General features: G+C 33.9%; 3 protein-coding genes across 3 annotated transcripts; 2 read left to right on the forward strand and 1 right to left on the reverse strand.

The window, feature by feature from the left end:
* The first annotated feature begins 3,484 nt into the window (after positions 1–3,484).
* LOC138908441 (uncharacterized) lies at positions 3,485–4,102 on the forward strand. Its single transcript, XM_070199106.1, has one exon. It carries the CDS (start codon positions 3,485–3,487, stop codon positions 4,100–4,102), a length of 618 nt encoding a protein of 205 aa, XP_070055207.1.
* Positions 4,103–4,363: 261 nt separating this feature from the next.
* Positions 4,364–6,721, forward strand: LOC104107671 (uncharacterized). The gene is made up of 4 exons (XM_070199107.1): positions 4,364–4,841; positions 4,938–5,620; positions 6,227–6,317; positions 6,573–6,721. Exons 1-4 carry the CDS (start codon positions 4,364–4,366, stop codon positions 6,719–6,721), a joined length of 1,401 nt encoding a protein of 466 aa, XP_070055208.1.
* Positions 6,722–8,900: 2,179 nt separating this feature from the next.
* Positions 8,901–11,788, reverse strand: LOC104107667 (probable inactive poly [ADP-ribose] polymerase SRO5). The gene is made up of 5 exons (XM_009616529.4): positions 11,078–11,788; positions 10,739–10,980; positions 10,500–10,636; positions 10,315–10,410; positions 8,901–9,280 (listed from the first exon to the last, which is right to left on the reverse strand). Exons 1-5 carry the CDS (start codon positions 11,644–11,646, stop codon positions 9,185–9,187), a joined length of 1,140 nt encoding a protein of 379 aa, XP_009614824.1. The 5' UTR covers positions 11,647–11,788; the 3' UTR covers positions 8,901–9,184.
* Positions 11,789–12,201: the final 413 nt, after the last annotated feature.

A 12,201-nucleotide genomic window follows, 5' to 3' on the forward strand; every position in this document is an offset into this window, starting at 1 on the left:
GATTTAACCACGAAAATGGTTATGGATTGTAGTGAAAATTATATATTTGAGTTCGTGAGGTTATGGGTAATAACTATTTTCGAAAATTTCCAAAATCCGGACATGTGGGCCTGGGAATAAATTTTAGGAATTCTTCAATTGGGGTTGGGTAATCACTTTAATAGTTAGAGTATGAACTTTTGAACATTTTATTGATTGATTTATATAGCATTTGACTAGTTTCGAGTCATTTGGCACCGAGTTGAGGATTTAAAGAATATTTGTTGATCAGAAGTGATCTTGAGAACGAGGTAAGTTTCTTGCCTAACCTTGTAAAAGAGAACTTATCCCCTTAGGTGTGTTTTGTTATAAATTACTTGTGTGGGAAGCTACGCATGCATTAGGTGACGAGAGTCCGTGTGTAGCTATATTCCATGTGATGTACGGGTAGTCTTAGGTTTACATCATGTTTTTGTTGGAACCGTTATTTGATTATGCATACTAATTATTTTAAATAGAGCTGAGATTGAAGATGTTAAGATTTAAAGTTTCTAGTTTAGACTTCTTATTTTCGGAAAGAATTGAAGAATTTCTAATAACTTAAAAAATCTATGAATCACTCGCGTCGCAAGCATTTTCGCGAGCGAGGTAAATTCCTCTACTCTCATGGGAGCGGACAGTTCGCCTCGGCATGTTAATAGATGCATCTATGGTTCGTATTGTTCAACCCTCGGCAGTGCACACAGTATATGTATATGTATTTTTGATCGGGTCGTACGACCTCGGCATAATTCATGCGTAATAATACATGGAGCCCAATTATACTTGATATCGTTTTATTGGCTTGGGAGGTTAAATTGTTAAATGATGGATTTGGGATTTACTATCGGTGAAAGAATTATTTATTTATTTCTTGTTATTGAGTTTTCATTATCATTTTCATAGCCTATGCTTATTTAGAATCTCACTATTTTATTGTAAGCCCATAGTAAGTATCGAAGTCAACCTCTCGTCACTACTTCTTCGAGGTTAGACTAGATACTTACTGGGCACATGTTGTTTATGTACTCACGCTACACTTCTACACTAACCGTGCAGGATCTGAGACAGGTGCATCTGATTATCATCCCGGCGCGCACTCCTGATATCCCGAGACTTTGCGGTGAGCTGCCCTCTGAGCCCGTTCTGCAGCACCCGAAGTCTTTCTTAGCATTTACTTTCTATCTACTTTATTTCAGACAGCAGTTTAGCATTTTTGTATATTCTACTAGTAGCTCATACACTCGTGACACCATGTCTTGGAAATTATACTAGTAGACACTTGGTGATTTTAATTATTTACTTCACCTCAATTGCTCTTAAAATTGTTTATTCCTCATTTTATTAATTTTTTTCACTTCTTATTTATTCAATAATTAAAAATTAACTATTTCTAAATTGTTAAAAGGAACAGTCACATGGTTAACTCACTATTGGCTTGCCTAGCGGTAACGTTGGGCGCCCTCATGGCCTATAGGAGAAATTGAGTCGTGACAGTAGTAGTTTTGTATATTCTCTAGATTGCTCATGTACTTGTGGCGTCGGATTTTGGGGATTTTTAATATTTTTGTACTGTTATACTTATCATCTTACTACTACAGTGGATATACTTATTATGCTGATATTTTGGTTAAGAAAGGAATAGATACGGATGCATGAGATCCTACTTATTTTGTTTCTTTTAAAAGGAAAACTTTGTTTTAAATGTTAAAAGGGGTAAATAAATAGTAATTTCATCATGGGTTGCTTATCGACAGTGTTAGGTGTCATCGCGACCTACTGTGAGTTTTTGGATCGTGTCATTAAGGTAATATAATTGTCACTCTTTTATGTAAACGAAATTGCTTTGTCTCGACTAACTCTACTTCTATTATTTGTGTAGAAACCTTTGTTCTTTAATACGCTTCCACATATGCAAAAATCTTATCCTCTTTTTTGTGATAAGGTTCGTGTTTTATAAATTTTTTAATATAATGGAAATTATGTAACTACTATTGCATTGACAAAATTCTCTACTGCAGGCAAACTTTCCTCAAAGTCAAGGAGCACAATAGTTTCAAGACAATAATGAGTTTTGACTTGATTTATATCAATTGTTTTTCTCATTAAATGTTGTTTAATTAATTTCAAAAACATAAATTGTGCTAAGACTTTATGATCGTTGTAGTTAATATTCGTTTGTGGTCATAGAGGCGGACCTACCTTAGGGTTAGGGGATCACCGGAACCCGTTAGCCTCGAAATAAATACTGTAAATATATTTTATATATATTTATATATACACTGGGGACCCCTTAAATAATTTATCAGGCTCTCTAAATAAACAAAAGCAAGTCAGACGCGTTGGTTTTGTAGCTTGCTCAAACACTTTAGTTACTTTAAGGTTCCAAGTTTGAAACTTGACTTCTGCACTTCTTCTGTTTTTTACTTCTTTTTTTTTAATTCTTTAATACTTGTACCGTTGCACACAAATACACAATAGTCACCCTAAAGTCTTCACCCTATTTCTAAAAAACAAAACCCTTTTTTCAATTAACCCTATAACCTAAAGTCTTAACCTTTATGCTTTTCCAAACTAAAGAATAAAACCCACCTTTCTTCTCCAAACAAACCGCTACACCCTTCTGCTAAAAAAATAAAACTCTTTTTTCAATTAACCCTATTTAGCTTCTGCTGGAGCTCGAATTCGGTGACCGACAGTCCGAATCGGCAACGGTTACTGGGTTTGAGGCTCTTCTTTAACTGAAATAGTAAGTTTATTTGAGTAAAATCTTGATTTTATTGAGTAAGTTTTATTTTCTTTTAAAAATATTAACTTAGCAAAATAATTTAGTATAAAAAATTTACTTTCTGCAAAGAGTCTTAGAGCCAAAAAGTAAATGCCAAATTAATTTTGTAGGCATTTGAATATTGTGTGCTAATGTTATTTTGAAATATTCTTTCAGTGAAGTGTTTCTTTTCCAACAAAAACTTTGAATTAAGGCATTTTCTTATAGACTAGAGTAAAATTTCGAACTTGTTTAATTTAATTAATACTTGTTCTCATAGTAGCTATACTAAGCAGTAAGCCTTTATTATAACTTGAATATGGGAAATTTTTTATTCACAAAGTGCCGTAGTATAACTTTAATATTTTTGCAGGGTTTGCCGTTTGCATATTACAAGACAAGATCAATTATATTATGTTTTGTTGAACTAAAAGCCTCTTCACTTCAAGGATAAAAAATTTCACAAATTGGTAAGTGTTCCTATTTTAAAGGGTGTAATTTCTCTATTTTAAATGTTGTGTTTTCTTTTTTCTTGATAGAAGGGGTGTGATTGAGTGATTCCCCTGTTATATTCTCTTAGTGTTGTTCTTGATAGAAGGGGTGTGATTCCACTATTGAAAGTTTGCTTTTATTCTTGATGGACACTTAAATTGAATTGAATCATTATTTTGTAGGAAGTTCTTGTTCTTGTAACTTGAGATGGACGTATTTTTGACGAGGTTTAATTCTTCTCAACCAAGTTCTAGTTTTAGAGAGAACTCTTCCCGTCTAGTCGATGAATTTGATGTGGAATCACTAAATCCCGACCCCGAAGAGAGAATACCCATTGATAAATATAACCTTAGAATACGAGATGAAGTGAGAAAATACTACATTAAACAAGGGCCTTGCCAACCGGTTGATTACAAATTCCCTAAAACTTTATTCGGAAAGAAAATACATCAATTTAATCCGGGTTGGTTTAAAGATTCAAACTCTAGATGGTTGGAGTATAGTGTGAAGAAAGATGCGGCATTTTGTTTATGTTGCTATTTATTCAAGAATGATTATGTCCATGGAAGCACGGGTGACTCTTTCACAAAAACTGGCTTTAGGGCTTGGAATAAAGTTTCGGAAAGACTTGCTTTATATGTTGGTGAAGTAAATAATCTCCACAATAAGTATTTCAATAAGATGCTAGACTTGTCTAATGAATCTCAATCAATTCAAGTTGCTTTTAACAAGCAATCCAAGAAACAAAAAAGTGATCACCGAATTCGTTTAAATACCTCAATTGATGTTGCAAGGTTCCTCTTGGAATTTGGATTGTCTTTTTGAGGTCACGATGAAAGTGAATCTTCCAAAAATAAAGGCCTTTTTCTAGGGCTATTGGAATGGCTTGTAAAGAGGCTTCCGGATGTGGATAGAGTTATATTAAAACATGCTCCAAAAAATGATATGATGACTTCACCAAAAATTCAAAAGGATATTGTTAGTGCTTGTGCACAAGAAACTGTGAAAACTATAATTGATGACTTGGGAGGGGATTATTTTGGGATATTAGTTGATTAATCCAAGAATATTTTACACCATAAACAAATGGCCCTTGCTTTGCGGTATGTTGACAAAAAAGGCCAAGTGAATGAGCCATTTATTGGTCTTGTTCGTGTTGGTGATACATCTGCAAAGTCATTGAAGGAAGCAATATATTCTTTACTATTGAAACACTCATTAAATCTATCCAAAATACGTGGACAAGGATATGATGGAGCTAGTAACATGCAAGGAAAGGTGGATGGTCTTAAAGCTTTAATTTTAGAACAAACTCCATCGGCATATTGTATTCATTATTTTGTGCATCAATTGCAATTGACACTTGTAGCTGTGGCTAAAATACATAAGGAGGTGGAAACTTTCTTTGCTATAATTGCTAACGTGTTGAATGTAGTTGGAGCATCTTTTAAGCGTAGAGATCAACTTCGTGATCATCGAGCAGAATTTTTGGAGAAATTGCTAGAGAGTGGTGAACTTCAAAGTGGGAAAGGATTAAATCAAGAGCGAGGGCTTCAAAGGCCAGGTGATACTCGTTGGGGATCATATTGTAGAACGTTGGATAACTTTGTTGTTTTATTTTAATCTATTGTTCATGTGCTTGAGGTGGTTGAATGTGAAGGTTCTGAGGTTGATGATAGATTACAAGCAGAAGCATTTTTGAGTAAAATCAATGCATTTGACTTTGTTTTCTTGCTTCACTTGATGTTAAAAGTGTTGATGATGTCTAACGAGTTGAGTAAAGCTTTGCAGAAGAAAGAGCAAGATATTATTAATGCCATGGTATTTCTTGACCTCACAAAGGAAAGGTTGCAAGTAATGAGAGAAGATGGATGGGTGTCATTGATGGATGAAATCTCTTCATTTTGTGCTAAACATGATATTGTGGTACCCAATATGGAAGAATTCTATATTCCTGAAAAGTCAAAGCGTAGACCTTCTACTGTTACGTATTCACATCACTTACGTGTTGATCTTTTTTATTCTGTGATTGATTTGCAGCTTCAGGAGCTTAACAATTATTTTGATGTTGTGAGTGGTAACTTGCTTCTTCGTATGGCTAGCTTGAATCCGGTTAATTCATTTGCTTATTTTGATAAGAAAAAAATAATGACATTGGCCAAGTATTATCCAGATGAGTTTGGCGAATTGAAACTTCGAGATCTTAGTCACCAACTTGACACTTTCATATTGCAAATGCAACGTGGTGACCTTAGGTTTTCTGATTTGAAAGGAATTGGTGATTTGGCAAAAGCCTTGGTTGAGGCAAATCTTGCAGAGAGTTATTCACTTGTTTATTTACTTGTAAAGTTAACTCTAATTTTACCTAACGCAACTACAACGGTAGAAAGAGTATTTTCATCTATGAAGTACATCAAAGATAAATTACGTAGTAGTATTAGTGATACATTTTTAAATGATTGTTTAGTTTGTTTAAGGAAGTATTTATAAATGTAAGTAATGATGCTATTATTGACTATTTTCAAAATATGAAAGCGCGTCGAGTTCAAGTATGAACAAATGATGTACTTTTATTATATTAGTTTCACATTGATGACATTCGATAATATTAAAGTTTGTATTTTGCTGATAAGTTATCATATATATTTTCATAGAGTTGCGCCGAACTTTATCACTAGTAATTGGCATGTTTAAGACAATGGTGCTCCCGTCCTGCTCAAATCCTGGGTTCGCCTCTGCATGTAGTTAGGGCAATTGCTTGTCTTTTGCCTATCCCCGGCGAGCGTAAAGCATCTTCTATTACAAAGTGTAAGAGAGATATTTTAGTAGACTAATGTGATTTTCTTCTTCCTCAAAATGGAGGCTTTTGTTGGGATATGTCATATTTGCAATGAATTACTAAGCAAGAAAAGATACTCAAGTAAGCTATTATGTATTCCTCTACTGTAGCAACACCCTTTACGCCGAAAATGTCGTCTCATCTCTGTAAAATTTCAAAGTGGCTGGCCAAAAGGTCCTTTGAGTGTCATTGTGGACGAAAGTTTGCAGACAAATTCGAGTTGAAGGCTCACTTTAATCGATTTCATTGTGATTTAAATAATCTCAGCAAGTGCGGTGCAGCATTTGGCACCGCGGAAGATTTGGCAGGCCACAAAGATATCTGCCCCTGTGCTTTGGGGAAACTACTAACAGGATTGCAAAGGCATTAGCAGCAAATCGAGAAGCCGAGGTTAGAGAAAAGTTTTTCTTTTTCTGTTATTTCTATAAATATATAAATAACATGTGTATATTGCAGATGAAGAAGCGGAATCTAGAAGAAGAGTTGGTAATCTCATCTTCCTAGTGGCCTTCCAAATCCTCCGCGCTTTGCGGAATTTCACAAAGCGGAAAGGTTCTGATTTTGTACAATGCTTTGGTTCTGGTTTTGGTGGAATCACAGGGTAATCAGTTGTTAGCTAATTCGAGGTTGTTGTTATTGTTGTTGTTGTTTTTCTAAAATTTATCCATCATTTCTAAATTTAAATAAACATATGTAAGGAAAAAGAGTGATTTTACCTAGCCGAATAAAAGGTAAGCGTACACAATTGTGTATGTCAGGATATATGTAACAATATGTAAATAAGTATGTTAAAATAGAACAACTAAACGTGAAACTAAAAGTTAAGCTTAAGTTCACATGGTTAGATTATAAATCAATATAATATGTTATAAATAGAGAATTTGACATATAAGATTATTGATTATATCTAACTTGTCACGTTAGATTGGTTTCAATAGAACTATATGAATAAATATAGTTTTTATAATATGTATTTCATACATAAAAAAAGATTTTGAAATCGGTTTTATAGAAACATTTGAAAATCTTTTTGTTGTATATAAACAAGCCACCCCTGAAATAATGATCCATCCATCAATTGTTCCTCCTCCTCACCTCTGTCACATCCCTTTCCGCCATTTTGTATAATTTGTAGACGGTATTATTGATTTCATGATCAAATTACGGGTATTACTGAATGAGAGAGGCAAGACCCCAAATTACTTCACGATATTTATATTTTATAGCTCAAGAATCTTAAGTCTAGTAGGTTTCTGTTTAGGCACAGGAATATTAGCCTAATTTGAAGCATACTAATTTGTAAGGAAAAAAATCGGACCACGTAAAATTTCTTTCTTTTTTTCTATGAAACTTTCTTTAATAAAACCTGAAGATATAAGGAACGGACACCCCATATTTTAATGTATTTACACAATTTTAGCTTGTTCCTCTTTTTCTGTTTTGCTCATCAACCCATTAGATGCATCACTATAGCTTTTCAAGACATGGACAATGCTTTTCTTTCGAGTAATATGATTTTCCCGTCTTTTTTTTCTCCTTCAAAACATCTTGTTAGGGGTATACAAAGCGAATCGAAAAATCGCACTGAACCGAAAAGTCAAATCAAACCGATTAAAAAACTCGAATAGATTTGGTTTGGTATTGAGTAAAAAAATCGAACCAAACCGACGTATAAATATATAATTTCTATATATACATTTAACATTTTATATAGAATTTTCTTTGAAAATGCCTAGAAATATTTGGAATTCTCTTACGTGATATAATATTTAATAGAATATGAAGTGCTCTATATTTATTAACCTTAAATAATGGATGTATGATCACTTTCTTATCAAGTGTTACTGAAATGCGTCAATTTCTTTGTTCTTCCTATTCATATGTCAAGATCTATTAAATTCTTATATTTTTTTCGAATTTGAAGTGGTTATTAATATTTAGGTATCATATTGAGTTTTATGTTTAATTACTAAATGCGATTAACCTTGAAAGTGTACATCAACGAAAAATAATTGTTAGACGACTAAAAAAATAACTATCATATGTTATTAAGCAAATTCTCCCATAAGAATTTTTTAATAGATAATATATTTGTCAATTTTTTAAATTTTTACTAAACATATATTTACTTATGAAAAAATTTAACAAAATAAGATTGAAATAATATTTAAGTAACAAAAAACCCGAAAATCCCGACAAAACCGAACCAATCCAAACCGATATAATTGGTTTGGTTTAATTTCGATAAAAACTGAATCAACCAGGTCTATGTACACCCCTACCTCTTATGCTGAAAAGGTTACTTTTCTAGAACATATAGTCCATCTCTAAAAATGCGAACTAACTTTTTTATTATTTCAAAACTGAAGGAGCCGTGGGGAAGAAAAGATGAATGAGCGCTCCTTCCGGTGCACTTTAAGTAATTTTTTTGCTTTTTTTGTAGTCCATAATATTTGATTTTTTCAGATATCAAGAAGGAATTAACTTTTTCTTTCCAAAGTTGTCCTTGGAGTAGTTTGTTATATTTTCAATGACCAAATTAAAGTTAATATGATCAATTTCATTATTAATTAATACTAAAAGTTAAATTTCTTAATATGTGTAAAAAGAAGCAAAAATCAGCTTACTGTTTGCTATTTTGGCCAATTTGAACATTAACTGGAGTTCAGTTTCAATACTAAAAACTGAGGCATTTTGGCTTTTATGAGTAGTGATAGTTCTGAGATAGATTGTATCGCACCTCTTGCAGATATCTGATTGTGTACTAAAAGATAATACAAGATGTTGCAGCCTGAATAATTGGATAGCAATTTGTTTATTACTCTCCATCAACAAGAACTGATCAGCTGGGAACTGTTACAACTATCTATTACATTGGGAGACACTGTTACTCAAAGACAACTTTGGGGCTACAAAGCAAAAAACAGTGTGAAGAGATGATACAAGAACCCATGTTAGGGGGGAATTGAGCTACTCAAATACTAATTTGTTAGGTGGTATCATTTTCATCCCAGGGATCAACGCTTCATTCTTTCTGTTTCCATCAATATATTCTTCAAGAAAATTACTCAACAACTCTTTTTGCAAGCACAGCTTTTTCCATCTCGTTGTCCAGAATGAATTGAGCTGACGTTGGATGAGATCCCGGTTGATCCTTTATTATGCTGCGAGAAGTTAAGGACAAACAGGTCATTTAACCATCATAATGATTTGTGCAAAAACTAACAAGGGCATCCTAGTTTTGACTGTTAGGCACAACTTATAATATCAGTTTCAGGATGTTTTTGAAGGGGAATAAGCTAAATGACCTGTAAAAGAGTAGAGCTTAAAGTTACACCCTTCGACTACAGATAACACAAACATATGAATTTGCAGGTTATTTAAGCTTTATGCTATACGTTGCTAGGTTATGTAGAACTGGCAGTAAATACTGTTTCAAACACTTGATCATGGAACAAGCAAAAATATGTCAAATGTTCGTTTAAAGAAAAATTAAGCGATGAATTAACTAAAACTGGAGTCCTCTATATATAAGAACATCATTAAGGCTTGAATAAGCTCCCTTCCACTCCTTAGTCTATCTAGGAAGCCTTAGGTTTTTCAGCTTAGTCTTCTTCGGCGCAATCACGAGAGTTGCAGAGTTTACATGGCTATACTAAACTACCACAATATCCTCTAAGTTGGGACTACTTGGTACCTCCCCACTTCACAACTAGAAGCCATTTATTCAAGCAAAGGCCAAACTTCATAGTAGTGAGGATGACCTAACTTTCCACATGACATGATAAGAGTAATCCAAATCAAGTTACTTCATTGAAAACCACTTGACTAACTTGATAGAACATTTCTGGAGCCAAAAGTTCGTGAGTTGTATTTAAGTGAAATGGAAAGCAAGGCTCTACTAGAGGAACAACAAAGAGAAGCAGAATATCTGGAACATCAAGTAGATCATGAACAACCTTATCCCTAAATTGAGCTCATTTAGCAAAAGGGACTAAAATATTATCCTAAAAACAGAATTTGCAGCTTCTTTCCAGTCAACTGAATACTTAACTCAAACAAGGAACAGATAAAATTAGGTGATACGGGGTTGGACAAGTGAATTAGGTGCTTACATTGTCAAACACAATGAGTAATGTTTACTCATGCCACACTTTGTTAAACAAACATTTGATTTGTTGTAGGTTAATGGTTATACCTTAAACTTGCAGGACTTGATGATTGCAGTTAACAAGTCATCTCCAGCTAGTTTTCTCACTTGTTGAATCAAGTCTCGCCTTGTCATCTTCCTCTCCTAAAGAACAGAACTAGATGTGAACAACTGGACAAAAGAATATATAGACACATACTAAAAAGAAAATTCAAAGAGCTTCAAGCGCATACCTTATGATCACTATGATATTTCGTAATCAATTTGATAGTGTGAGGTGGCAAAAACTTTGATAGAGCAGAAATCAGTGCAGGAAATGAAATCCAAGGTGAATTTGGATTTTTACTAGGAACTCCATTCCTTTGAGACTCTGCACAAATGAGACCAAAAATTAACAATCCTCTAAATATTCTAAATTATAGAAACATCACTAATTCTCCTTTATGCTTAAGGTACTGTTAAGTATGCTCACCTTTGACATGAGAGGTGACTCTGAAACTGACCATAAATTCTGGGAACACATAACTATTCATATCTGTACTCCACACAATATACTTTCTAGGAGAAAGCAAATTATCAACGCCAGTGTCAAATTCATCAGAACTCGGATGCCACTGTCCTGTTCCAGGATGTACAACTTCACTTTTTCCCAATATCACACGACAAAGCAGTAAATCCCTTATCCCATTTTTATCAGCAACAGCATTTTGCAGACTGCAAAAAAAACAAAATTCAAAAATCAATTAAAAGGCAAATAAATTGAAAACCTCAAAATCAGAAAGAAAAAAAAAAAAGAATTTCAAGTAAGTACCAATCAAGAGGATAATTATCAGGAGAGAGGCATATGGCGTGAGAATAAGCTCCATTGTTCGAAGAAGGAACAAAACCATGTGAAAATATATTGTTAATCTCATCTTTTGAAGCTCCAAACCAAGCGTATTTCACATTAGCATTATTTCCTCCGCATTTTTTCTCAACAGCTTTTGAGAAAATAAGGAAGGATTGAAGCTTTGCTTGTTTTGTGAAACTAGAGCAAGTTTCCTTATGAATTGCCGTAATTTGCGTTGATGCTCCTAAAGCACCCAATCCTGACATAAACTTCTCTCTGATAATTCCGTATACCTTATCGCCCTCATCAACTCTCATCAAATCGGTGTTTTTTTCTTGATATTTCGAGCCAATAACCGAACTCTCTGAATCAGAAACTTCTGGATCTTGTACGTCATCATTGCTTGAGCTTGTAGATTCAGCGGATTGTTGTTCAAATTTTGGCTGGTACATATTGGGAGGAGCCAAAATCTTGTGATTATCGGGGTATTTTTGAACTGTTGCTTCCCCACGAAGAAGAGAGAAGAACTGAGGTTTCACAAAGTTCTCCATTGTAGAATTATTCGAACAAGAGAAGAAAAACTATTCGAGGGAGGACAGTTTGGTAATTGTAACTGTTTCGTAGAGAATTTGAATCAATAGGTAAGCATTGGAATCAAATTCTGAATGAATGTAATTGAAGCGAGCTAAGGAAAGAACCAATGCAGAATTGTAAAGTAAGGGGAAGAGAATATTCAATATGAAAAAAAATCAGAAAGAATCAATACTTGCTTAGAAAATTAAAGGGTGAAGACGAAAACGATCGACAGACTTAAAGCACATTCTCGAATCCTTTTAACTCAAAACCTGTGGAGGAGAGGCCGAGAAAACTTGAAACTAAAAACTGTTAATGAGTAGGTGAATTGGAGCAAAATAAAACTGGAGAATTATATAGTTTTTGTAGAGCCAAATCCAAATCAAAGTAGAAGTAGGATTAATTAGTTTGATAACTTGGGAGAAAAGAATGAAGAAACGAAGAGAGGGGGAATTAAAAAGAAAGAAGCCAACGGTAAACACCGCCACAAGTTTACTATTTGGCTTTTTAAGTGGGCGGTGAAGTTGGTTTCG

Source organism: Nicotiana tomentosiformis, chromosome 3 (assembly GCF_000390325.3).
Source record: "Nicotiana tomentosiformis chromosome 3, ASM39032v3, whole genome shotgun sequence".
NCBI classification, from domain to species: domain Eukaryota; kingdom Viridiplantae; phylum Streptophyta; class Magnoliopsida; order Solanales; family Solanaceae; genus Nicotiana; species Nicotiana tomentosiformis.

Coding starts and splice junctions, on each gene's coding strand:
- LOC104107671 (XM_070199107.1), top strand. CDS start 4,364: ATGGCCCTTGCTTTGCGGTATGTTGACAAAAAAGGCCAAGTGAATGAG. Junction 4,842..4,937: donor GCGAGGGCTTCAAAGGCCAG/GTGATACTCGTT, acceptor TTGAATGTGAAG/GTTCTGAGGTTGATGATAGA. Junction 6,318..6,572: donor GAGTGTCATTGTGGACGAAA/GTTTGCAGACAA, acceptor TGTATATTGCAG/ATGAAGAAGCGGAATCTAGA.
- LOC138908441 (XM_070199106.1), top strand. CDS start 3,485: ATGGACGTATTTTTGACGAGGTTTAATTCTTCTCAACCAAGTTCTAGT.
- LOC104107667 (XM_009616529.4), bottom strand. CDS start 11,646: ATGGAGAACTTTGTGAAACCTCAGTTCTTCTCTCTTCTTCGTGGGGAA. Junction 10,981..11,077: donor GATAATTATCCTCTTGATTG/GTACTTACTTGA, acceptor TTTTTTTTGCAG/TCTGCAAAATGCTGTTGCTG. Junction 10,411..10,499: donor AATATCATAGTGATCATAAG/GTATGCGCTTGA, acceptor TCTGTTCTTTAG/GAGAGGAAGATGACAAGGCG.